The sequence below is a fragment of the Dendronephthya gigantea genome, unplaced genomic scaffold (assembly GCF_004324835.1).
Source record: "Dendronephthya gigantea isolate DGI-Jeju-01 unplaced genomic scaffold, DenGig_1.0 000000F, whole genome shotgun sequence".
NCBI classification, from domain to species: domain Eukaryota; kingdom Metazoa; phylum Cnidaria; class Anthozoa; order Malacalcyonacea; family Nephtheidae; genus Dendronephthya; species Dendronephthya gigantea.
In genome coordinates, this window is record NW_021163010.1 from 1,592,376 (window position 1) to 1,618,518 (window position 26,143).

Consider the following 26,143-nt stretch of genomic DNA (forward strand, 5'->3'; position numbering starts at 1 on the left):
TTTAATGATCATGGATCAACTAGATTGTAAAGAGCAGAGAAACCAATATCCGGTATCATGGCAATCTCAAAAGAGATTAATCATTCATTTCTGAGGTAAAATCAAAGTTAAAAACGAGGCGAACGCTAAAATTTGAATTGCACGAAAACGAACAACTCTTCTCTGGTAAAATGGACAAAGAAATATATATGGCGCCCCAATTTTCATACCGGAAAAATTATACACGCAGGACTGCATTTGAGAGGTCATTTGCAATGATTCAACGTCATCCTATTCACATTCAAATAAGCATTTTACCCGATGTCACTGTTGACAATGCGTTGAATATACGCCGCTAATCTCAATGTATCAAGACCTAAGGCAGAAACAGGCACAAACCCTTTAGAGAGTTCTGCTCGACGTAATGAAGAGATTTTCATTAAAAGGTTTTCTAAAAGAAGAAAAGGAAAACAAGGAGTATTTGATTAAGGTTTTAGGAAGCGTGTTATGTTCCCATCCAGGTGCTGAAGAGATTTGTCGCGCTATTGGCGAGAAGTACACGGCGAGTCGAGGAACAATTGATAAAATTCCTCGTCAAAATATGACTATATCTTCAAAAGGAATTCAACTTGAAAAGGGTCTGACTGGAAGTGAAGGTTCAATAAAAAAATTCGTGATTGAGAGAATCGTGTATTGCGGTGTGGATAAACAGCATCAAAAGATTTTTGCTTTCTTCTACCGCGCTCCTGATAATCTATATGGCGGCCTGGATTGCCACGTTATTGAATGTCGCTCAAAGCGAGATGCCAAACACATCGCTCTAACGTTCTCCGAAACATTTCACCAAATGGCAGAAGAAAAGAAACGGGAAATTGGGGAAACATCCTTAGATCAACTTAACGTCGTTCGCGAAAGGGCAAAATCCGTGTCAATGATGCAACTACACTCGTCGATTGAAAGTTTATCCGAGGCTGACAGTTGCCCTGGTTCACCTAAAATTGAACGCAGTGTAAATTCTCGTAAACTGAATTATTCGGAATTACAATTACATGTGGCTAGTAGATGTGAAAATAGTTCTGGTTATGGCGACTCTTCGGATGATTTAACACACAAAATAAGTTCTAAAACAAAAAGAAAGAAACACAAAGCGTCGTCGTCGGAAAAGACAGTTCAATTAAAGAATAATAACCGGAAAACTTCAGACATAGGCCAGGTGAAAATGGATTATGTAAATTCTGAAATTGCTTGGTCTGGTCATGTTCATAAAAATAATGATTCGTCTGATTATGGTAAAAAAATTGAACACGAAACACTTCTCTCGGGGGAAGTCGAAGAATGGAGTGCACAGAGAAAGGACAGAAACGATAATTTATGTCGAAAAAAATTCACGATAAACCACGAGTATATGAATATGAAAAGAGAGGCACCTGAATAAAATTGTACATTTCGGCATTTTTTATTATATGATACTGAATATTCAATAATATAAATTAATGTCAGCGAAAAAGCTGTATTCAATTTCATAGTCAACATTAATTAAAACTTAACAAGACACTATAAATTTTCCCTAAAAAGTAAATGAATATTTTAAGTGATGAACTATATTAAAAATCCCAAATGACCAAAATGATATTACATCTTAATATATTATTGTATAAGATTTTAATAACAACTTTGATTTGATAAATTAATATAAGATTTAATCAGAAACAGTTTCCTTCGGCTAAACGTTTGAAATGCCACGTTTGACATGCATTTGAATATTGTAATTCTTCGGCCCTTTATATGTTCCTGTTTGAGTCAGCCAATCAAACTATATAGTACAGTATCTACAGATGACATGCAGATAAACATCTAGATTAAACCTTTACTTTTAGATAGCGCAATGATTGAAGCTACTCAAAACAAACCTCTAACAAACTCTGTTTCTGCTCATTATATTGAAAGGGTATGTAATAAATTTGTACAAATATCATGCATACAGCGTGAATATTATATACAACTCATTACTTTGTTTGCAATCGACTGAATCGAGTATACGATGCCTGCCTGTTCATTGCAAAATGTCTTTAAATTGCTTCTGGAGAGATCTCCATCCAAATTTAGAAAGATCAATCTAAAAAAATGAATATGCCTGAGCCCGAGACGAGAGAATAGATATTAACTGCATACAAACAGAGCTAGGATTGGAAATGCAGAAGATTAGTCTCAGGCAACAATGAAGTTTTGAATGGTTCATAAAAGGACCAAAAAATAAAATTTATTGTAATAAATTCTATACCAACCTGTACTTTAGTTTGACGTACTAATCTTGGCTTGGCAATAAATTGTTTTAGTCTTTTAAAAAGTTGTACCTGGGTATTATACAGACATTCTTCTGAAACAAAAATAGACAATAAACTATAAATATGTTATTCTTGCATGGTGACATCAACAAGTAAATTAGCTTTGCATGGTGACATCAACAAGTAAATTAGCTTGTAGGTACACCACGTACAATTTAGGTACATCAGTGCAATTTTCAGATTTAATAGTAGTCACTTAATTGCAGTGATGAAGGCCCGGGTTAACGGACCGAAAGCTATGCAGTATTAAATACTCACGTGGAGTACCAACAAACTAATTTACTCATAAATATGTTGCGTTACTGTAACCATTAGTATTAAGGACAAAAACATGCAATTCAACGTTTCGACCAGGTACGGATTTCACTTGTAAGTTCAAAAAACTGTTTCCCTCCTTTCATAAACATGCACATTTTAATGCTGTTCTCCAGAACAGACAATAATATGGATTATGGACATAATGCATAAATTGACTTTTTGTGTCCATATGACATTAATTTATTCATGCTATGACTTATTGATACTTACTAGGAAAAAGCTCAGGGTACACCAATCTATTAGGACATAATGGGAAACACTCACAGCACACTGCTTCCATCCTGAGTGATGAAAAATATTTAGATCGTAAAATTAGGACCGCTTGCATGGTAACCAGCTGGTGTGAGGGCATGTATATGACCTTTTCACATTTCACTTACATTGCAACACCAAAGAACTCGTGTTTGGCAGTTGAGACTACAACATCTGCATGTTTTAAGACATTTAAATAATCCTCTCTAGTTTCTTTAAACCCCCAATTAACGATGTGTTGAGCTAGCTTGTCTTTTGCCACAGAAAAACTTTCTAGAATTTATAAAAAGAAAACTATTACCATGCAATATTTATAACAGTATAATAATATTCTCGATTGCAAGTAATTGCACTGATGAAGGTCCGGGTTAACGGACCGAAAGCTTTGCAGTATTAACTGCTTACGTGGTGTACCTACAACCTAATTTACTTAGTAGCTAATGCAGTGATACTTAAATTTTGTACACTCTTCCCAACCCTTGCTCCAATTCCAAGATCCATTAGCTTAATTATCACAAAACTACCAGCCTCGTGTTAATGTATACTAGTGCAGTAAATATACCTGGGACCTCTTTGAACACCTGCCCAATAACTGAAAGATTAAACGTCATTCCAAGCTCACACAGTTGAAACATTGCGTTGAAAAACATGTCTGGATCTTTATCATGTTCCCTGTAAAAATGAAAATTAACAGATCATAACTGATCATTACTGTGTTTTCCCTGCACATAGTACCGGTAGTCCTGATTATCGCTAATGGTTAGCAGTGCACCTGTGCTAGCTAGAACCCAGTGAAACTGTATGTAATAAGGTTCTGGTAAACACAGAAGTAATTCTCCGTTCTCAACTATGATGCCGTTGAACTAAGTTGGTTGTTACATACCAGCGATGAGGCCAAACGATATGAAGTGGTTCTTCTGTAGGTGAGATTTCTGAAGGAATCTCTTCATCCTGTAAAATAGGATTGTAACAAACATTTAATCTATTCATTCATCAGTTTGAATCATGTGTCGATCATGTGATGCTAAAGTCTACTCGATCCAAATACAGCAGATTAAAAAACAATTGACTTTTAAAGAAAATAAATACAGTGCATCGTGATTGAATCATGTTACTAACAAGATTCCACGAAGAAGGGGGTGATATTTATTAAACAAAAAGGAAAACAGCAGTAGTTGTCACTTCTCTCTGTTAGCAGACATGTGTAGCCTACGCATGCACAGGACTTAAAGATGGCCTAAAGCTGATATTACTCGGAACGATACGAAATCTGATTGGCTTAGAAACCCATCGATACGAAATCTGATTGGCTTGGAAACCCATTGTGCTAAATAATCGTGGTTAAATATCGTCCTGTGACTCCGTGTAACATCGCGGTCATCGCCTTAAAGGTTGGGAGAGGAAGGGGTTGCAGAAAATGCAGTGTATTGATAATTGATCTATATTGATACCTGTGACCTTTCGTGTTCCTCGTCATTCACTGCATCGTCCGTCGAGAAGATATTTTCATCTATTAATTTCACAGGAAAATAAAGCACAATGCTCTTTGACCTTATCGTATTCTGAATGTCTTTCGGACGAAAATCAGGCATTAACTTGAGGAACGATTCAATTGAGTTAAGAAAGGAATCCATGTTAAACTTTGAATTAAATAGAACAGTATCTGCAACAAGACTATAAAAATATTATAAGTTAAGTCATTAAGAAACCGTCTCAGGGCGTACTGAAATTTTAGGCCCTGTCCACACGTAGCCGGGTTTTTTAAAAAACGGAGATTTTTTCCTCCGTTTTCAAAAAAATTCGCGTCCACACGTAGCGTATTCGAATCGTTTTTGCCCGTCCACACGTAAACGCGAAAACGAAGGAAATATGATAGCATAATGATAATGCCCAGCGTCGAGCATGCGCATTGCCTAGCAGAATTAATTCTCCACTCTTGTGGTAAGACAATTCGGCTTAGTCAATCATAACTACTTCACTTAGAAAACTCGTTGAATTCATCGCGAAAGAAATCATCCCTACGAAAATTTATTTGATATAAATGTACCAGGCGCAATATCACCGCAATTATTCTCTCAGGAAAAAATAAATCGTTTCTCACGACCTACCATGATAATATTTGATTGTATCCATATTGAAAATCCCTATCTTGCTGTTTCCGTACTGGATAAACCAGCTGGTTTTCGTGAAAATACAAAATTTTCTTCAATAAAGCTAAATCTGGTCTCAACGCAACTAATTCTGCTAGGTTAAGAACTGAACTCGAAAAAAGAATCCTAAAAAATGGATAAAATTATTAAGACAACTGGCATAGTAGATCCTTTTTTTCTTACGCTATTGGTTAGTGTTTTCCTTGAATTTTATTTCAATTTGTTTATGTTTTTTTTATTATGTCAGAATCTGCATGCAGATAGATAGATTCATTACTAACACAGAGTACCAACACTTGATCAGGCCTGAAGTACTCTGGTTTCAATTATTGTTTCCCTGTATGTTCCTCTCAGCCTCAGAACCAGCGCAGCATGGTCAATCAAATCATGCAAATTGAAGCAATGCAGGTTTTGCTGATGGTAAGCAGTGGGGAACAGCTAACAATCTTGTACCAGTTCAAAAATGTACCAGTTCATATATGCTATGCTACCAGTTTTACATCAGTGCCAGTGGGTTCCCATGATTCATTTTAAACCACTCTGATTTTTTAAAGGTGCAGATATTAATTTGTACAGTTCATAACAGTCCAGAACAAAAACATTTGAAACTACAGCTGGAAATTTTTATTTTTTATCAGTATGCCACATAAAGAATTACAGTTGTATGAATATGTAATCTTAGATGGTATGTATCCATTTTCTAGAACAAAGATGAAGCCAATTTCACCTTGTTGGATGATATTACAATTTCAAAAAAGATCATTCCTTTGTAAATATCATCTAACATTGTGACAAACTTGCACACTGAGTATTTGTTTTACATGCAACTTCATGGATTACCTGTATAAAGGATTAGCTGGTATATTTTGTGACAAATACAAAGCACCTGTCCTCATTCTCCAGTGCCATTTTTTTGCTGGTAATGTGAATAAGACACAGCCAGGAATTTCCTCTAATAATAAATCTACTAATTGTTTATGCGAACCTCCATAAAATGGTTCAACTAAAACAATGCTTGGTTCTGGTATATTTTCTTGATGGTCACTGGCCATTTTCTTTTATAAATTGTCACATAATACCAGTCTCTTTTGCACCGGTGTATCCGCCCCCCTACACAAAGCTACTGCTACGCCGGTTGGGGTACAAGGTTGGTCGGGGGGGGTTGTGGTGGTCGCACACATGAGTGCATACGCCGGTGGCATACCCATGCTGCACCGTGACACGTTGCGGGCTTGCGGCTGAGCGGCTCTTAAACTTCCGGTACATAAAATGGCGATTCATAAGATGAGCATAGAATGACTTCGACACAAGGAGAACCCGAGTTTCCTTTTGACTCGGAGGAGGAGTATGAATTGATACTCGGGGAAAGTTTTCTTTCAAACCGGCCCAATGCAGGCTTTCATACGATACGATGTAAGACATTAAATTTTGTTGGCTATTTCAGAATACAGTATTTTCGTGATTGTGTGGGGAATTCGATTTTATGTGACGTCACAGAATATAAAGAATCGAAGTGCACTAATTTAAGTTGCTATCCTTTTGTTTCGGAATTATATTTGAGCATTCTTGACTTGAATTTTACGTATTATGTACGCATACATACATCTCCTGAACTAGTTTTAAAACTGTAAATTCACAGATTTCAACTTGTCACATTGTTTACATAAATAACTGAATAGTATACTGCAACATAAATTAATCCACGAGTTGAACAGTAGTACAGCACTCTACCAAACCAATTTTTCAACATTGTGTACTACCATAGATGATTTTAAACCAGCATCAGTTGATACATCACAATCAGGAAATCTTGATGTTGGGAAAAATGGTGAAGTAAATGTTTCTCTTCCCAACACACAGGTATTGCGATTAAGTCCTATTCACTTTAGTTACTAATGGTGGGCATGCCTATGTGACTGGAGCATAGCCTTTTATAACTCCAACTATTCAGTAGAATATACTACTTTCTGTATTTGGTAATGGTGAGTAACATAATAAAAAACAACTAATTAATAGAAATTAATATAAATATATTCATGACTGTATTCTTTGTAGGATTCAGGAACAACTGTTTACAGGGGATCTAAAAAACCCTGTCCAAAAGAATGCATTCTGGTGGTTGATAAGGAAAAGAGAGTGAGGAAGTGTTATTGTAAACATGTATATAATGTGTATTCTGATTGGTCGAAACCCGTGTTTGGATCAGGCCACCCAAACACGGAAACCAATAAGTAATTGTTTATTCCAAACAATTTCTAAAACTAAAATTTATCTTTAACCAAATATCTAATGAAATCAGGAAATAAAAACCAGGAAGTGTGTAGTTGTGATAACTGCCCCTAGATACATACACAGTAGGCAATTTTTCATTGGTAATTCTTTGAAATTAATTGTGGATCATACTTCTTAGACCATCACACTGGAACGTTTAGCCAGCACAGTCCAACTGAAAAAAATAAGGTTAGTTTGTGTACATTTTCTTCTCCCTGTGTCTTTTCATTTCAGTCACTAGAAATTATTCCATGAATATCTTCTTATAGATCAGCATCTGGCAGCAATGCAAAAGCTTCATCAAGTCAGGGTTCACAACAAAATGAAACATCGCTCTCTCAAGAAGATATAAATGTAATTTATTATATCACAATATAACTTTTGTTAGCAGCTACATTTTGTGAAAAAAAATTATTTAACATCAGCAAAAAAAAAGTCATAAAACATTGTATCATAAAACAATAGCTTGAAGACATTGCTGGTTATTCAACATATTGTTGGTTGAATAATTCGCTATCACGAATTTGGGCAGTGTCTAGTAATTACAATACGAAAAGATTTTCATATTACAGTATGAAAACTTGGTCGGTATTAATATATAGCAAATTTGGTGTGCAATATCTATTTCAAAATATGAATGTTATTTTTCAGACCTCAACTAAAGCCAGTGATACTAGTTTTAACGTCGAGTCCACCGGAGGATCTAGCAATAGTTCAAGTTCAGAATCGGATTCAGATCTTGAAGATGTTGATGAGGAAGTTGCCTCAATTGAACAGCAGTTGCATGCATCATTGATAGAACAGACAAATGAACAAAACAAAGTAGTAAACGCTAGACCCGAGTCTTCTTCATCGTTCAACTTATGTGAGTATACTTTAAGAATTCATTACAATTCTCTACATGGCGCTGATCATGGCTCTATCATGATAGTTACTAAGTTAGATCGATCGTATTGGATTGCCTATCCTGGTAAACGAAACGCACAAACAATTCAAGAGGTTCATACTGTTATATTACTTATGGGTTTAATATGACTGGTATTGGAAAGTGCCCCATAAGAGTTACATTTTACACTGACGCTTAGTATTCTTTTTTTTCTTTCATAGGTGAAGATCTGGAATTGAGCGAATCTGGAAGTGACAGCGACTGAAAACCATTGCAGAATTTAATTTTGTACAGTATTTAAATCCATAACGGACTCGGAGAAAGGCCGATGATGTAGCTAACATACAGGCCTGAGGGTTATCAAAACTATCACATTACACTGTGGACTTGCCGATAGCGAGTTAACAGTAAAGACGAAAGATTTTGAATACATCATGTAAATAATGGGAATATATAAAGATATAAATAAATGACTGGCTATATGAATGAGATTTGAATTTAAATAGCAGCCAAACAATAATCGAAATAGGTAATATTTCGGTTGAATGGGATCACCAGGAAAATTAGTGGATATACAAGCAGTCCTTTTACCTCTTTTAAAAAACTCGCATTATACCGTCTATCATTTAAATTTAGGGAAAAGAAATACTTTTCTAACCTCGGATTTTGTTATCCCAATCTTTTTTCCAAAGTAGACTCCGTCTTCTTCCCGCAATCTCATGGTGCTAGATTCAGTAGATTGGACAGTCCTATGCCGAGGTAAAGTTGTCATTAAAAAACTGCAAAAAATTAAAAAACGAATTAATGCTTCCCACATTACTGTGCTAGCGGCTTGAATTATCAACACGATGGCTTGAAAACGGTAATGATTCATTTTATCTGCAGACTTTGAGCAACAATTGGCAATAATAGGGAGCTATTTACTGGAGCCCGGTTACGGGTTACCCGAGATTCAACGGAGTGTGAGAGATTTTGAGGTATTGGAAGAAGTCCTTGTGACAGCAAACAAGCATAATTATGCTATTTTTAGGATGACTACACCATTCCCAGGATCATGGTATACATCATTTCAATACCTCTCATTTTACGTAAACAGGCCCTAACACATAAAACTAGCAACAGGTAAAGTGTTTGCAGTTTACCTCTGTTTATCTCACATCTCTCTTAACTACATCGGGCATCTTTTTTTGAAACATTTGTGTAAATGAAAGAGTTTATTTCCTGAAGGATAGCAAAAAAAGAAGACGAAGCAATAGTGAAATGACGAAGACTAATCTCACCGAGACTCACTGAGTTAAATTTAGATTTGACCTTCAATTAAAGGATGATCCATGCAGAGCTATTCAATTGAAAATGGCTGAACTGAAATTGGCCGAATCTCTCTGGGCCAAAGTTTTTTTAGTTTTTACCATCTCTCCCCTTATTTAACTCGAGGGTAACTGAATGCATGTGACTTTCGTACCTAAATAATCAGAACTATTATATAATAAACGGCACACCAATATATTACCATATTTAATTAATTGCTATGCAAAGTTGTGCTCAACAGGAGTCGAGTAGTTCGTATACGACATCAGCGTCAAGTTTCAGGCATATTTCAACAAAGATTTTTAAGATTTATTAAGAACCTTAAAATGAAGGATAGTCGTCGAATTTCATCGCAACACAATGTCCAGTCTTTGAGACGTAAAGCACAAGAGTTTTTCCTGATGGATACAATTGAGAATATACTGAGATCAAAACCCACAGATGTGATCGTTGGAGCTTTCATTGCTATATCGATAACTGCACTCACGTTTATTATAGCCTTGTTCTGGGGGAATTATACAGTCGCTATGTTGGTAGTATTTATATGGATTATGTCGCCTTGAACTGCAGTGTTAGAGGATACTTTGACCACACATTTTAAACCGCAGCATATATCACAAAGCCGGCGGGATAATAATTCTGGCACAGCTGCTTGGACAAGCAGACGTCTATAACGCCGGGAAATTGACAGACGACGGAAAAAAAGTAAACGATTTGGTTTTTGGATTTCTATACATTAAACTTTATTGTATACATCATTGGAGTTTGTGTTCTTTTAATCAAAATGAACAAAACTTTGAAAATAGCTGGAAATATTTGTATATACAACCTATGTTTGTGTAAATATAAATTAGTACACGACGAAGGCTCTTAAAACTTATGAAGCATATCTAAAACTGAATTGGCAATACTCTCAGTAAAGGCTGTAAAGCTACTACCCTATACGCATGGAACTCTATGCAGCACTGGCACAAAATTTACGGTTGCATGTGCAATTATTAGAGGCTTTTAGAGCGCAGACACACTCAAACGAGAACAAAGCGTCAGGAGCTTTAATTTTCATTTACATGGCAAATTGGGTAAATATTTCGTGAGAGATCAAAACATCAACGTATCCAATTTTAATTAGGAGAGGCTCCGAATTTTCGTGGTACTGCATCTTAGGGTTCAGTAAAGCAGCTCTACAAAAACTTTTTCAGCAGATCAACTGATCAGTGTAAGGTGTAACACCTGACGTAAAACACGCGAACGACCTGGGCTGACTGAAAAGACGGACTGAGGGCACCTGACAAAAAGTTATTTTGGATATATGCCATATGTTAATTCAGTTGGGTTATCTGTGGTTATCTAGAAGGATGATTGGGACAATGTGAGACTAGCCTAAAGGCAAAATTGCATGTAATTTCCTTAATTTGAATAAATATTCTAATATTATTATGATACATCGGTACCCATGGCAGGGCATTTTACCTCATAATTGCAAGAGCAAATACTTCTATAGGAACTGTTTTGCCTGAGGTAACCACAACTTATTTACTGTGTTTTATCTCTTACATTACCTTTACAATTTGACCGCCGTAAGCCAGGTTGGTCCCTGACTGCCTGCATGCATGGGCATTAGGGAGTTTAAGATACTGATGACAACGGACTACCGACTACGGTTGAAACGTTTTTGTCCACTGCCTGCAAATACTAAATACTTATCATTTCAAATTCATCCCAGGTGTTTTTATACGAGAAAACCCCGTGTTTCGTAAGTTTCAAACCTTTGCAATCTCCTCAAATGCGTAGTCAGTTTCTTTACTACGTTCTTCAGAACTACGGTTATTATGTCGTATTCGAGGTCGCTGCTGTAAAGTATAGACAATATACCATTAAGAACTTGTAAGCCCCGTTCTGGGTGGGTGTTTCGGTGATTTGTCAAAAAACCACGGCAAAAGTCATCATATGACGGATAAGTGTTCATGACAGTAATACGATTTAAAAAGGTACATATTGCAAGTTCCAACGATAACTACATATTAATTGCTTGGTTATATAAGGCAGAAAACAATATATTCTTATGTATGACCATGCAAGTCGAGTTTTTATATACAGTGATAGGTGAGCCGGCCAAACGATTTTGGGCAAAATTGCAGCAAAAAATTGCCTGACTGCTGGGTTACAGAGTATATAGTACCGATTTTCCCAAAAAATAATGGTTGACATTTGAATGCAAATTGTTTCTTACCAATTTTGCGAGAGAAATTTTTACCAGTTTACGAGAAACCTCGATTAAAATTTTAAAGGTTGGTCAAATTTTTGTGAGTGTTAAGCCAGTTTTGCCAATTTGTACAAAATTGGGATCAGTAATAAAACAAAGTTTGTTGGTAAAGGCCAATGATTTCTTGCAACTTGCAATGCAATTCTACTTTTAAGAGATGTAAATTAGTGCAAAGTATTCAAAATGTAAGTGTAAAAACGTCCATGGAGTGTAATTCGTTGCTTAGAAAAAGAGAAAGAAGAGAAAGAGACGCCAGAACTTTATTGTCAATGGAGAACCATCTGCTCTGCCAAATCGATGAATATATTATATATATGTGATAATACTGTGTGTATTTTCAAATTATTTGCATATTCTGCACTATATAGCACATCAAAATCCCCCGTTGAAAAGAAAGAATGGCCATCACTTTCACAAAAATATATATAAAGAGAAATAAAGAGATTTAAAATTTGCAAATTTGATATGCGCTAGAGATACACATCTCAGTTTATTATATGTGTTATTGAAATTGATGTGCTGTACATAATGAGCATTGTATATATTATTTATATTTTATGAAGAGTCAAGAGTATAGATTTACAGACTCCAACGTATCTAGTTCTTTTGCAAGTGAATATACAAGATCATTGTGAAATGAAACCAAACGTTTTACCAAGGACTAAGAAACCACACTGCTGGAACAATTATTGCCAAAGTTATATCTTTAGTCAAGACAGCGACTAAGATAACAAACACATTCAAAGCGATTATTATGCTAGTTGCTCCTTGTCGGTATTTTTCTTTATTAGGATCGATCATTTGGTATATAGCGGCATCCATTTTGTCGACTTTACTCAACTTTTGTTTTCTCCCTCCTTTTGAAGATTTACCAGCTCCAGCTGCCGTCCCATACGTTTGTGATAATTTGTCAATGGAATCCAACATTTTAACACAAACTTGAAACACAAGGAATACCGATAACCGATCAGACTCGAGGTTGCAAGATTACCCTCTGAAGAAAGTGTTATATATGCACTTTGAAATACAAGTCAGTTTTCAGTAAACGTTCGTAAAAAAAACTTCGGGGAGTCTCTGCTTCTGCATGTATAGCTTTGAATTACGATTTAGCTACAGCTTTGAGCTTCCAGCTGCTTCATACATGGCGGGCCCCATACAACAATTGCATGCCTTTGCATCTTTTCAATCATTTACGAGTTTGTCAAAGCTACTTGGTTATTCTAATCTAAAATCCAATCTCTTAATACATAATGCAAACATAAGGCAAACATTGTTGAATCTCTTGACGTCGGATAAGTGAGTGAGTTGAATATTATCTATCTCAATGCATGGTAATGAACGGAGAGAATGGCAGTTCCGTATGTCAGTAGTTCCTGCAACAATAATGCAATAATGCTCATTATAAGCCGGCGGGGATAATTTCAAATAAGCATGCAAATTAAATGTCTTAAATAAATAAATACCATGCATATTGATAACGTGGCTCACACATGTAGAATTAAGAAATGAAGAATGCTTAATTTACATCTTTAAATTACACGACAATGACGACGAAGCGAATTAACACGTAATGCTAAAGAAATCAGAAATTAATAAATTCCTGTATTTCAATTTTTTTTAAATGTGCATGTTCTCTTGATTCAAACAACGGCGCAGTACTCAGTACATTAAAGTCATGCCAAATGAGGTTGGTAAAATGAACACTGAAAACATTTGGATTGTCTCGAAATTATGTATTTAATTATACAAGTAAATTATTGTGCATGAAAAGTACCAGATGATTCTCCTGAGAGGATATATGCATATTACGTAAATTATAAAATTAACGTATATGTATAGTTTTACTACAAATTTCTACGAATGTATTATACAGCTTGACTGCAAGTACTAAACTGCTAGTTCTCTACAAGTTTCCTATATAGATTTCTTTATATACTAAGGAGTTCTTTGTTTCATTAACGAAACCTATTGGTTTTGTATGGTGCGAATTTGTTATACAAAAAAGGAATGTAGCTGATCCATGCATATTGAGTAATCTGTAGGGTGAAAAATCATTTTGCTGCTAAGCTGGTTATGAATTGAAAACATTCATCTACAATCTCTAATTCTATGAATTATATTTTAGTGCGATTTGCTCGCGGGTGAATAATCTACTAAATAATCAGTACGACAGTGAATCAAATATGTAATCGTTGCAATTAACTGAGTAACGATCAAAATATAAGTGAAGATTAAAATCTGCATGTGCTTTCATTTTTTCTGTCGTCATCCAGATCACAGAGGGCTGCAAAGAATGAATAGAAAACGAAATCACGGGAAATGAAGGAAAGAATCATAACAGAAAACATGCAAATGAACAAAATCATAGAGAGAATAAATCGACAAACTAGGGATCCAAGGATAGTGCAAAGTTTTCATGCCCTGTAATACCTAAGCAACACGTTTTCCCAACATAAACATTTTGACCTATGCCAGTAAAAATATAATGAACTAGGTTAAACATTAATCAAAAGGAAATTATTCAAAGTACTCAAGTTACGTTAGCCGCGGATACTGTCACTATTAAATTATAATTTTAGTTGCCCATGTAAACCGGACGCGATTTTCTCAGTTTAGTCTCTTTTCTTCGTCAAACAACTGTGACTACATGATGGCAACAATTTATCGTCATTTCATAAGAATAGCCAAAATAGTTGCGTTGTAAATAATGTAAATAAACCGCGGTGCATATTATGTCTATGATGTGGATACTTCGACGCGTAGCTAAATCGATACAAAACAATATACATATAATCAATACTGTATACCGCCAAAATGATTTGATTACTGCACAAAATGTCCGTTTTGTATAGTATCATTTATGTACTGTATGCAGAATACCAGGTATCGACTTGCTATATATCGACATAATATATATTCGTCATTCGTGTAAGAGATCTATCAATACATAAACAACACAGCGTCGTTTCTTCCTAACCTCTTATGAAGCTCTATTTATGGAATAAACCTTCCAAATTATATTTGTGTCGAATTGAATGCTCGTAATTCATAACATAAGTTGATAAATTGCGTAGATTCTCAAAGAATTGCACGATTTTTACGCTCGGAATGTTTTGAAGCAATGCTCGTCGCTCCTCGTTTCTTTACATCGTGAATAATGTTGAAGGCTCGACGGCACATGCGCAGTTGCGACGTATAGGAAAAAATCGGGTGTTCCGGGGGTAAATCTGCGCAAATCCCTTTGAAACAAAACCCAAACCGCGGAAAAGCAATGCTTTAAAATTTACAGTAACCGTCAAAATTCCTCAATATTTTGGTGAACTTAGCAAAAGAAATGTAGAGAATTAATAAATAAAGCAAGTTAAACTGATTTAAAAACTTTAAATTACTGATTATATACAAAAAGCTACTATACGCATAAAAACACTCCGCCCCCCGGAGTTTACACTATGACTGATTGACTGTCTGACTGTCTGATGTGAATTTTCGCCACTCACCACAATACTGCAAAGTTTCACAGAAACTTTGCACTAAAAACGAAATCATAAATGTATGCAGGCATTTTGAAAATAATGTTACAAGACAAGCATGCAGCTTTTTAAAGGTAATTTAAATATCTTCATATTCTTTTAAGACCCATAATCGCGCACTAGGTAGAATTAAAGTAACATCAGACGGTTTCTGCCTTTGGTTGTATTAACTTACGCAACTGTGTGATTCCGTTCTCTGAACAACTGGCCTAGCAGGGGCACATTCAGTCTAAGTTATATATGGATTGTCCTAGCAAGATAGCGTGTTTATTGTGCATGGTGAAAAATATGCCATGCAATGAATGATCGATGCTACTGTTGCGCAAAAAGTAGTTATACGTAGTGCATGGCGTGTGCAGGTATATCTTATTACGCAATAAATGTGCATGATTGCATTGATTTGTCCAATTGCCCCCCTTGGAATCATATTTCTTCCTGCATCCATGCCTATAGTAAAACTATAACCATTCTACAGTGAACTAAAACTTACAGCGCATGAATTGTTTCTTCAACACCAGCAGCATTGTCATCAAAGGTGGTTGGCGAAAAGGCCATATCCTCATTTTCCTGAGACCGCACTGCTTTTCTCTGAAGCTGCTCAATATCGAACAACACTTCCTGGAGAACTTCCTCTAAATTTTAGAATTAGATATTTAGTATAATTATTCCTATTGATATTAAAGAGGATGTAAAATGAAGGGGGTGAAAAATGATTATTTCATCCCATTATAACTTGAAAGCTTAACGACTAATCGAGTTATACCTTGGAGGTTAGAGAATAACTTATCCTTCAAAAGCTCCTTTGCAGTCGGGTTTAGGATTTAGCATGCGTTGCAGCAATCTTTTCAATCTCTCGGGACAATTATTTGGTATTTCAGGAATTTTGTCACAGCGGACCTAAGAAAAAGTTCAAACTATAAAACGGTGAACCGGTATAATGCAACCTCTAGCTAGACTAGAGTATTTCTCGGCAAAGAGTGATTAGATATCTATTTCCCCTCTATCGTTAAAAAAAGGTGTTCAAAATACAGGTATTCCAGATTATGGTTAATTTATAAAAAGTAATGTTTACACATACTCATGGTTATAATTCGGGTGCCGGATCAGGCTCGGAAAAATGGGTAGAAATTACGAGTGAATAAAGAGAGTGTTCCAGAAACAAGGTCAATAAACATGTTCACGAGAGCTTAAAATGACTATAGCAAAATGCATGGTGATATTCATACACCCGTGATGCGAAACCGTCTTAATTTCTCAACCTCCTTAGTTATAAACATATATATGCTAAAGTGTAGAATTTATGTATAACCTGGTAAATAATTGTTCCCATTCCGAAGTCTTTCCACGGATGGGAACCTGTCAACAAATATAATACCAGGCAGGCAGCTGCGTATATATCAGCGCTGGTACCATATCCTTCCTCGCGACAAATCTCCGGAGACATGTACGGCGCAGTACCACGAAGGCCGTACTTCTTATTCTGAGTCAATAAATTGACTGCAAGTCCAAAGTCACCGAGTTTCACGCAGTTGTGACCAAAAAACGTGTTTTCAGCTACAGAAAATAGTAGAAAATTCCTAAATATAAGGTCTTCCTGGGAGGAAACGGCAGTGGTGAAATGAATTGCACTTCTTTGTCGAGTGCAGGTGGGCGCCGTACGGCTATTCTATCCGATTTGAAATGTAATCTCACACACTTCCACGAAATCGTCCTCCTAAATATTTAATCATCAGCATGACAATGAATTCAAATATCTTACGTTTTATGTCAGCGTGCACCCATTTTTCACGATGAATCAAGTCAAGACACTCCAAGATTGGTTTTATAAGTGCAGCAATTCTTTCTTCAGTCAGCCCTAACGCTTCACGATTATGACCAATAAACTTGAACGTACCTTAAGATGATAAATGTGAAGGTTTATACAACAAGCGAGAATGTAGTTATACAGGTAACAACCTTAGAAATTGTTATAGTTAAAGAAAAGTTTAAAATCTTATTCATCAGCATCTTTATACAGTACGCGAAACAGTGCTTTGTTTCACATCAAAAGATTCCGACTCAAGTTGCCCTTCTATCATTCTACGATATCCATCACATACCATCCATAAGCTCCATAAAAATATAGACATCGTTGCCATCATCATAAGCTCCTAGTGGCGTGATTACATGGGTTGGTCTAATCTTAGACCAGATTTCCAGCTCGATGAGATCAAAGTCTCGACTCTTGATCTGAAAAAGAAATTAGTACAGCCGTTATTTAAATAATCTGAGGAGGAAAACACATGTAGAATGAAAGATGATGCATTAATGTCATTAACACCGCAATCTTGTTCGGTATTGTACTTCCTCTTCTAGCCTATAAAGATTTCACAAATCTCACAAACTAGACCCTAAGTTCTAACCAAATATATCTTAATGGTAAAATTAAATGCTGCAGGATTCTAAGGGTTCAGGTTCCTTAACACGAGTGTGCGTTGGGCGAATTCGTTCACTGAATTGGAAGCAAAACTTTTGTAAATTACATATAAATTTGATTTAAAGTTAAAATTGAAACGAATGTTTCTAAGAATCAGTCATAATTACGGACTACATTGTTGAAGTTTTCATAAGAAATTGCAGGAAAATCAATTTGAGCATTTTTCCTTGGCGTAAGCCTGAGTTATTCATTTCTGTGGATTCTAGGTGATGAATATATATAAAAACCTGAAGTTACCTTCTTTAATGCAAATTTTTTTCGAGATGCCAAGTCTTCAATCTCATAGCAAACTCCGAACTTTCCACGATCAATTACACGAAGAATGGTGAAATCACGGTGATGTTTATACAGACCATCTTTTCCATGAATGTTTAACACAGGCTAAATAAAGTAGGAAAGTTAATGTAGCTCATATTTTCTAATTAAGATGATTCATATAGATCTAATAAAAATGAAATGAAAAACTTACATCAAATTGTAACAGGATTGTATATGGTAATGGCCTATAGCTATCCAAGGCACTTGGTCCATTTTTAATTGTCTCGTCAGGTTTATTTCCAATCTGAAAATGCGATGTTTCACCAGCATTCATTTCCAAATGATAGGATGGATCCACTTGCATTTTGCTCCCCACTGCTGTGGCTGGTTCATTTCCACTTTGGCCATGTAAAGGTTCATGCCTGTTATTCTTGCTGCCTGGAAGGATATGCAAGCCTGGTAGACATGATGCATCCACTTCCATTTTGTCAAATCCACCATCTGTTGTTGTTTCCTGAATATTTCCACTCTGTTCTTGTGAGGCTTCACACATGTTACTCTTGCTGCCTGTGAGGATATCCAAACCTGTGTGATAGGATGATTCACATGCATTAATTCACTGGATTGTTTTTCTGCCTTTGCATCAGGTGTATTTGTACCTTGGTTATTTGAATCATCACACTTGTCATCTTTGCTATCTGATAAGGTCACAACATTCATGTCCAAGGGCTCAAGGATATCCATTTCCACATCTTTTGATTGATTGCTGTCACTTGGTCCTGATCTATTTTCATTGGAACTTAAATCTGGAGTTTCTTGATAAGGCATTGCTTCAAGGTGTGATTCTTCAGGGTGTGATTCTTTATAACTGCTTTCTTGAAATTTATCTATATTAGTATACAAAACAAAATGTTTATTTTACAATGAACATATATCTGATTTGGAATTGTGACAATGAGACTTTAACTACCATTTTGTCTACTTTTCTTGGGAACAACAATATCCAGATAATGTGGTTTCAAGCAGCTAAATTTTTTCTCAGGTGGATCATTGCCATCATCACCAAATCCTTCACCATTTTTTCCACACCCATTTCCAGTTGGGCTAGCTGTGGCTTGATTGCACGGTTTGTTTTCCTTTGCTACCTTCACTTCAGTTTTAGAAGCTGAGTTGTTGCCATTCCCACCAGCACATTGTGAAATTTTCGGATACTTCCTGGCATCATTTTTTCTCTCAAAGAGGTCTTCCTGTTTTTTTAGATCCTGGAACGTTTCATCTTTCAAGCAATTTTCAACTGCTTTCTTCTCACTTTGAAAATCCTCTTCTTTAACCAGTTTCCTAAAATAATGCCATAAAACCTCTTAGCAGCTAGGGAACTACTAATTTCTAATAAACCAACTATAGCTAGATTATTCACTATAGACTTCAACATATAATAGTTGACTCATTTTATAGAAATGCCAAGCTCATAATCCCTAATAATCACATAATTAATTTATCATAATCACATAATTAATATTTAAATAATTTAATTCCTTCCCTAAAAAGGCTGATGCAATATAAATGCCAGTACTCTATCATGCCTACTGTATCAATGTACTTATATTAGACTCACAATATTATATATCACTTTCATATAGACATATACACATTTGATTTCAAAAATCATACGGCGATATATGACAACATCAAGCAAAATTATTTAGAACACTTACTGAATTCCTGGACATTGTGAATCTAGTTCATTGACTTTCTTTACTCCTATAAAAATATCAGAATTTGTTATTTGATTATTCACATAGACGAAATGATGTTTCCCAGCATATTTTTCAAGAGCAACTCTATAATAACTTGACAATCAATTCCCAATAGTGAAGATATTTGAGGACTTTCCCTTTTAACTAATGCTACATACTTGCAAAAAGGGCTTCGAATTCGGCTTCAAACTTCTGCTGCAGTTCATTTTTAAGCAGATCTAGTTTGTCTTGTACATCTTTGCCAAATTGATGAAGCTGATCTTTCAAAACAGACCCTGCGAAGTTATAATTCGACGAATCTTTTGTATTGTGACTATTGTCATAATCAACATTGAAATTTTCGAATATCATATGTAGTATAGAGAAGGGGGGTTCTGGAGCAGGCGGTGCAGGCGGTGCACGATGCACCGCCGATGACGTCGTCGAATCTTAAATATTTTAATTTATTCAGGTAATTTTAATATAGTTGAGCACTTGAGCTTTTCCGGTTTGTTACTCAGCAATTTCGGTTTATTTTCATGCGATTTCGCTACCGTTTATTTATCTACATCGTTCGGTAGTGTCTGGGTACTTCATTACCGTTAGCTGTGTACAATTTTAGTTTATTTCACACAGTATATTGCTGATATGGTTACCGTTCATATATCTGTAGAGATTTTAAATTGCTGTCGTCTTTGTTTACAAAAGGTAATTTGTGAGCGCTACGGTGTGCGCTACTCCCACGCTATCTACAATCCATAGTTTATATAATTATGTCTATTTCGATACCGTTTGTTTACAGGTTTAGCTTATTTCAGTGTAGTCTTTGTTGCTGTTTGTTTATCCACAATTTCTAGTTTATATTATTGGGTTACTGGCGGTTTCATTTATTATGAAATAAGCTAAAGCTTTACTTCTTTCACTAGATATCTATCTAAATATCTATAATAATAGATATTTGATTTTAATTACTATTTTATATTATGAGTGAAAATGCAAATTGTACCATAGAACAGACAAGAACGAACACGTTCGAGCACGTTCAATAAATAGTTGTTAGTGCGCATGCGTGATACCTATTTCATTAAATCTTCTCCCACAATCAAACGGTGAAGGTTTTGTGTATATATACGGCGTTTTGATCAAAATTCGAAAACTTCATACGTCCTGCAAATCAAACGTCGATTAGTTTTTGCGAGAAATATTAAAGACAACTTAGACAAGGTAAGATGCATTAACTAAAGTTCATATATTATAAAATACTAAGATTTAGTTCAATTATTATGAAAAGTACTAAGAAATCGCTTCCTAGTAGTTGCTGTGCCCTTGTTGGCTGCACCTATGAAGAAAGAATCTGAGGTGCCTTTGGGAAAGTCATGCAACGAACGGAGAAGTCGATTCCTAGTAGTTGCTGTGCCCTTGTTGGCTGTACCTATGAAGAAATATCTGAGGTACACCTTGGGAAAGTCATGCAACGAACGGAGAAGTCGATTCCTAGTAGTTGCTGTGCCCTTGTTGGCTGCACCTATGAAGAAATATCTGAGGTGCCCCTTGGGAAAGTCATGCAACGAACGGTTTAGTTGGACTAAATAGTGCAAGGAAGCCGATTCCTAGTAGTTGCTGTGCCCTTGTTGGCTGCACCTATGAAGAAAGAATCTGAGGTGCCCTTTGGGAAAGTCATGCAACGAACGGGTTTAGTTGTTAGTTCGAAGAAATCGCTTCTAAGTGTTGCTGTACCCCTGTCGGCTGCACCTATGAAGAAAGAATCTGAGGGGCCCCTTGGGAAAGTCATTCAACGAACTAGCGGTGGTTGTACAAATTTTATTCAGTACTTCTGCAACAATAAGATGCTAAAAGTTTTCTGTTTATATTTAGTAGTTTGATTAAAAGTTGCCAATTATCATCGTGAAGTTGAAATCCAAAGAGTTGCTGTATTGAGGGTAGGTGTTTACAATTTCAACTAGTTTGAGTCACTGGTTTGAGTTGTTTCCGCTAGGGAATGTCTAGCAACGAACTGGTGGTTGTAGTCAGTGAAGTTTATTTAGGGCTGTCTTACGACAAAGCCATTACTTGCGCATGCGTGAGGTTTTAATTTTATTCTCCCACAATAAGATGCTAAAGGTTATGTGTTTATATTATGCTACAGGTGTTGACGTGTTGTGTTTATGTATCTATGGCTGCAGTTGCTAAATTGGAGAATTCAATGTTCTATTTGTAGAATGTAGTGATGGGCGATACCAGCTTTTTCAAATCGATACGATACCGCTTCGATACCAGACAATTTGTAGTGGTATCGATACCAAATTTCGATACCGATACCAAAGAAATTTGAGCCGTTTTTTTACCGTTTGTAATTTCATATACCATACCATAATGTGCATTTATTCACTCATATTTTTGGTTTTTCCCTTTTGGCAGAAATTATTTTGATTGGTAGCATATAATTAAAGAACTAAAGAACAAAAAAGTGACGAACAAAAGAAAAATAAATAAAAATTTTTATACTTTTTGGTAGAAAACGCTGACCTAAAATACTGTAGGCTCAGTATCGAAATTTTGCGACCACTTGGTCAATGGTCAAGTATCGATATTTAGTGCAAATCATAAATATCGGTGAGTATCGATACTTGGTATCGAAGTATCGCCCATCACTAGTAGAATGTCTTTTACATGCAAAACCTGCTCCAAGAACTTTACGCAGCTGAGAAGTTTAACTCGTCATGAACGGTCCGTGCATGGAGAGAAGAAGTTTGTCTGTGATCAATGCAGCGCATCCTTTACACGGAAAGATGATTTGAAGCGGCATAAGAAGCGGCACGAAGGAACGATCACACATATCTGCGAAAACTGTAGGAAAGAGTTTCACCGTCGTGATAATTTAGTGGGACATCAAGCTCAATGTCAAGGGAATCCTTTGAAAAGAGGGTGTGACGAAGACCGAGATGAAGATGATAGCAGTCCAGCTCCAAAGAAAATACGAGTTCAAGTTGAAGAAGGTGAGCCAAATAGTCAAGTTGAAGAAAACCCTTGCAGTTCCACTTCAGCTTTTGACGATTCCTTGAAGAAGATCGAGTTGAAACCGCGGAAAGACCAGAAACAGGACGTGTCCCACTTCTTACGTGGCAAGACCAAACCGATTTTGACCCACCTTTCCAACGAGTTGGTAAAGAAAAGGGGTATCAAATGGTTCATAAGCGTTAAAGTACGGTTCATCAAACCTAAACCCGACGGTGAAGATTTGACTACCGAACCCCACTTCCGTAGTCATTGTATGAAAACAGTAGCCCAACACGAACTCGATAATCAACTAGACGAAGCCAAGCAGAAAATCATCCAGTCATTGGTCATGTTTCAAAAAGAAGGAAGCGGTTGGATATTAGACGAGATCCTTCATCTTGACCTGAGCATCGCTCAGTATTCTCCAGTTAAAGGATCCAGTTATATCCCTCTACCCAGCAAGCTAAAGACTAAGAAAGCTATCATAAACGTGAAGAATTCTGATAACAAATGTTTCATGTGGTCTATCCTCGCCGCTCTACACCCAGTGAAACAGAATGCGGAAAGATTGCATCATTATCAACAGTTTCAAGATGAATTAGATTTGGCTGGTATTGAGTTTCCTGTTACTGTTGACAAGATTGAAAAATTTGAGCGTCAGAACAATATTTCTGTGAACGTGCTTGGCTTTGAGGATGTACTCTTTCCCATCTACATCACAAAGGAACACTTTGATACCCACGTAAACCTATTACTATACTCCCAGGGAACAACTAGACATTACTGCCTCATCAAAGATCTGAATAAATTACTCTACAGCCAAAACCGGAAAAAGGCTCGTATGTATTACTGTCGTTACTGTCTTCATGGATTTATCCGAGACGATCTCCTCCAAGAACACGAACCCCATTGCTCTCAACACGGTCCACAACGTATTGAACTCCCGAATGAAGATAATGCTCAACTGTCCTTTAAAGACTACCACAAGCAGTTGAAAGTGCCCTTTGCAATCTACGCCGACTTCGAAAGTCTTACCACCAAGATCAACTCAGTTAAACAAAATCCTGAAAAATCCTTCACTGAAAAATACCAACACCACCAACCTTGTGGATTTTCCTACATTGTTGTATCCGACCATGCGAAGTACTCCAAACCACCCGTTGTGTATCGCGGAGAAGATGCAGTCGACAAATTTTTAAAGTGTTTAGAAGAAGAGCAGAAATATATTCAAGAGAAACTGGATTGGGTCGAACCCATGCGAATTGAGAGAGAAGAAGAGCAAGCGTTTCAAGATGCAGTCCATTGTCATATTTGTGGATATGAATTGGGTTCTGATCGTGTTCGCGACCACTGTCATCTTTCAGGAAAGTACCGTGGGGCTGCACACAACGATTGCAATTTGAACTATAGTTTTACCGGCCGAATTCCTGTTATTCTTCACAATCTACGTGGGTATGATTCTCATCTCATCATGCAAGGACTCGGTAAACTCAAAGAGAAGAAGATCAACTGCATTCCAAACAACACCAAAAGTACATCTCCTTCTCCATCGATAATTTGGATTATATCGACTCCCTACAATTCATGAATGCATCGTTGGAGAAGTTAGTATCCAATCTAGCAAAGGACGGCGTTGAAAGTTCCCCATTCTCAAGAAATACATCGACAGCGACAAATATCCCTTCTGCTAAGAAAAGGTGTCTACCCCTACGACTACATGGACTGCATAGAGAGATTTGAAGAACCAATCTTACCACCGAAGGAATCCTTCTACAATGTGTTGAACGACGAACATATTTCAGACGAAGATTACGCACACGCGACGAATGTATTTAACAAGTTTTCCTGTCGGAACATGGGTGATTACCATGATTTGTACTTGACGTCGGACGTTCTTCTCCTTGCGGATGTGTTTGAAAATTTTCGAAGCGTATGCCTCAAAGCCTACAACTTGGATCCCTGCCACTTCTATACAAGTCCTGGTCTAGCCTGGCAAGCGTGTTTGAAAATGACTGAAGTCGAACTCGAGCTGCTGACCGATCCAGACATGTATCTATTCATCGAAGAAGGTCTTCGCGGTGGAATTTCAATGATTAGCAACCGTTATGGTAAAGCTAACAATCCATACATACCCGATTATGACCCAGAAAAGAGACTTCTTACGTGATGTATCTTGATGCTAACAACCTCTACGGCTGGGCAATGTCACAACCTCTACCCACGGGTGAGTTTGACTGGCTAACCGACCAAGAGATCGCAGAACTTGACATCACAGACGTTGCTGACGATGACGAAAAAGGCTACATATTGGAAGTAGACCTTCACTATCCCTCCGATTTACACGATCTTCACAACGATTATCCTCTAGCACCTGAGAAAATGAAGATTTCTTCAGAAATGTTGTCACCATACTGCCAGGATCTGTCGGAAAGTTTGCAACTTCGTGGTGGCGCTGTATCTAAATTGATGCCGAATCTTCAAGACAAGACCAACTATGTGGTCCATTACCGTAATTTAAAGCAATACCTGACACTTGGCATGAAGTTGACAAAGATCCACCGCGTTTTAGTATTCCAGCAAAGCACATGGCTAAAGTCTTATATTGATTTTAACACCGGGAAACGAAAGCACGCTGCAAACGACTTCGAGAAAGATTTTTTTAAACTGATGAACAACTCGGTGTTTGGTAAAACCATGGAAAATTTGAGAAGGCGCGTCAACGTCAAACTCGTCAACGACAAGACGAAACTATCAAAACTAATAGCGTCCCCTTCCTTTGACTACTTCCGTATATTCTCAGAAGATTTAGCGGCCGTCAACATGAGAAAGACGAAGCTTTACCTAAACCGTCCCATCTATGTCGGATTCGCCATCCTGGATCTTTCCAAAGTACTCATGTACCAGTTTCATTACGAGTACATGAAACGCAAGTATGACTGCAACGCAAAGTTGCTGTTCACAGACACGGACAGCCTTTGTTATGAGATCAAGACCGACGACGTTTATCAAGATATGTTGCAAGACATCGATCTCTTTGACACGTCCGAATACGCGCGAGACCATCCATTGCACAGCCTGACGAATAAGAAAGTCCTCGGCAAGATGAAGGATGAAACGCACGGCATACCCATACAAGAGTTTGTTGGTTTGAGACCCAAGATGTACTCCATCCTTTACACAGAAAACGACAAGCAAAGTGGAGAAGAAAACTGCCAAAGGGATAAAGAAGTCCGTAACAAAACGAAAGCTCCGACATACTAATTACAAAGAATGCTTGTTTGAGAAGAAACGGACAATGGCTAGCATGAATCAGATTCGAAGTGAACGCCATGAAATCTACTCCATTACACTTAATAAATAGGTCTTAGTCCTTA

At 36.7% G+C, this 26,143-nt stretch overlaps 5 protein-coding genes and 1 long non-coding RNA gene across 8 annotated transcripts; 3 read left to right on the top strand and 3 right to left on the bottom strand.

Moving 5' to 3' along the window:
• Positions 1 to 58: 58 nt before the first annotated feature.
• Positions 59 to 1,440, top strand: LOC114516158 (low density lipoprotein receptor adapter protein 1-like). The gene has a single exon (XM_028535594.1). The coding sequence runs from the start codon at positions 404 to 406 to the stop codon at positions 1,412 to 1,414; it is 1,011 nt and encodes a 336-aa protein (XP_028391395.1). The 5' UTR covers positions 59 to 403; the 3' UTR covers positions 1,415 to 1,440.
• Positions 1,412 to 6,255, bottom strand: LOC114515957 (glycosyltransferase-like domain-containing protein 1). Of its 3 annotated transcripts, none has more exons than XM_028535399.1 (9): positions 5,885 to 6,255; positions 5,003 to 5,170; positions 4,346 to 4,568; positions 3,778 to 3,845; positions 3,457 to 3,566; positions 3,023 to 3,167; positions 2,853 to 2,923; positions 2,265 to 2,353; positions 1,412 to 2,095 (listed from the first exon to the last, which is right to left on the bottom strand). In XM_028535399.1, the coding sequence occupies exons 1-9, from the start codon at positions 6,094 to 6,096 to the stop codon at positions 2,033 to 2,035; spliced, it is 1,149 nt and encodes a 382-aa protein (XP_028391200.1). In that variant the 5' UTR covers positions 6,097 to 6,255; the 3' UTR covers positions 1,412 to 2,032. The 3 variants fall into 3 exon arrangements, with proteins under 3 accessions (XP_028391200.1, XP_028391119.1, XP_028391280.1); XM_028535318.1 differs by having other exon boundaries at positions 2,265 to 2,356; XM_028535479.1 differs by lacking the exon at positions 5,003 to 5,170 and having other exon boundaries at positions 2,265 to 2,356.
• A 32-nt stretch (positions 6,256 to 6,287) lies between these two features.
• Positions 6,288 to 8,687, top strand: LOC114516342 (ELL-associated factor 2-like). Its single transcript, XM_028535827.1, has 7 exons — positions 6,288 to 6,457; positions 6,810 to 6,904; positions 7,100 to 7,180; positions 7,455 to 7,504; positions 7,585 to 7,669; positions 7,967 to 8,180; positions 8,423 to 8,687. The coding sequence occupies exons 1-7, from the start codon at positions 6,340 to 6,342 to the stop codon at positions 8,464 to 8,466; spliced, it is 687 nt and encodes a 228-aa protein (XP_028391628.1). The 5' UTR covers positions 6,288 to 6,339; the 3' UTR covers positions 8,467 to 8,687.
• A 4,823-nt stretch (positions 8,688 to 13,510) lies between these two features.
• On the bottom strand, positions 13,511 to 16,115 carry LOC114531778. Its single transcript, XR_003687930.1, has 3 exons — positions 16,066 to 16,115; positions 15,793 to 15,934; positions 13,511 to 14,056 (listed from the first exon to the last, which is right to left on the bottom strand). It is a non-coding gene; the product is annotated as an uncharacterized LOC114531778 (long non-coding RNA).
• A 73-nt stretch (positions 16,116 to 16,188) lies between these two features.
• On the bottom strand, positions 16,189 to 20,144 carry LOC114518498 (serine/threonine-protein kinase sck1-like). The gene is made up of 10 exons (XM_028538508.1): positions 19,952 to 20,144; positions 19,752 to 19,797; positions 19,007 to 19,374; positions 18,696 to 18,923; positions 18,248 to 18,621; positions 18,016 to 18,159; positions 17,402 to 17,531; positions 17,062 to 17,196; positions 16,713 to 16,856; positions 16,189 to 16,199 (listed from the first exon to the last, which is right to left on the bottom strand). Exons 1-10 carry the CDS (start codon positions 20,142 to 20,144, stop codon positions 16,189 to 16,191), a joined length of 1,773 nt encoding a protein of 590 aa, XP_028394309.1.
• Positions 20,145 to 20,294: 150 nt separating this feature from the next.
• On the top strand, positions 20,295 to 24,357 carry LOC114518535. The gene is made up of 3 exons (XM_028538578.1): positions 20,295 to 21,223; positions 21,317 to 21,712; positions 22,431 to 24,357. The coding sequence occupies exon 3, from the start codon at positions 22,432 to 22,434 to the stop codon at positions 24,355 to 24,357; it is 1,926 nt and encodes a 641-aa protein (XP_028394379.1). The 5' UTR covers positions 20,295 to 21,223; positions 21,317 to 21,712; position 22,431.
• Positions 24,358 to 26,143: the final 1,786 nt, after the last annotated feature.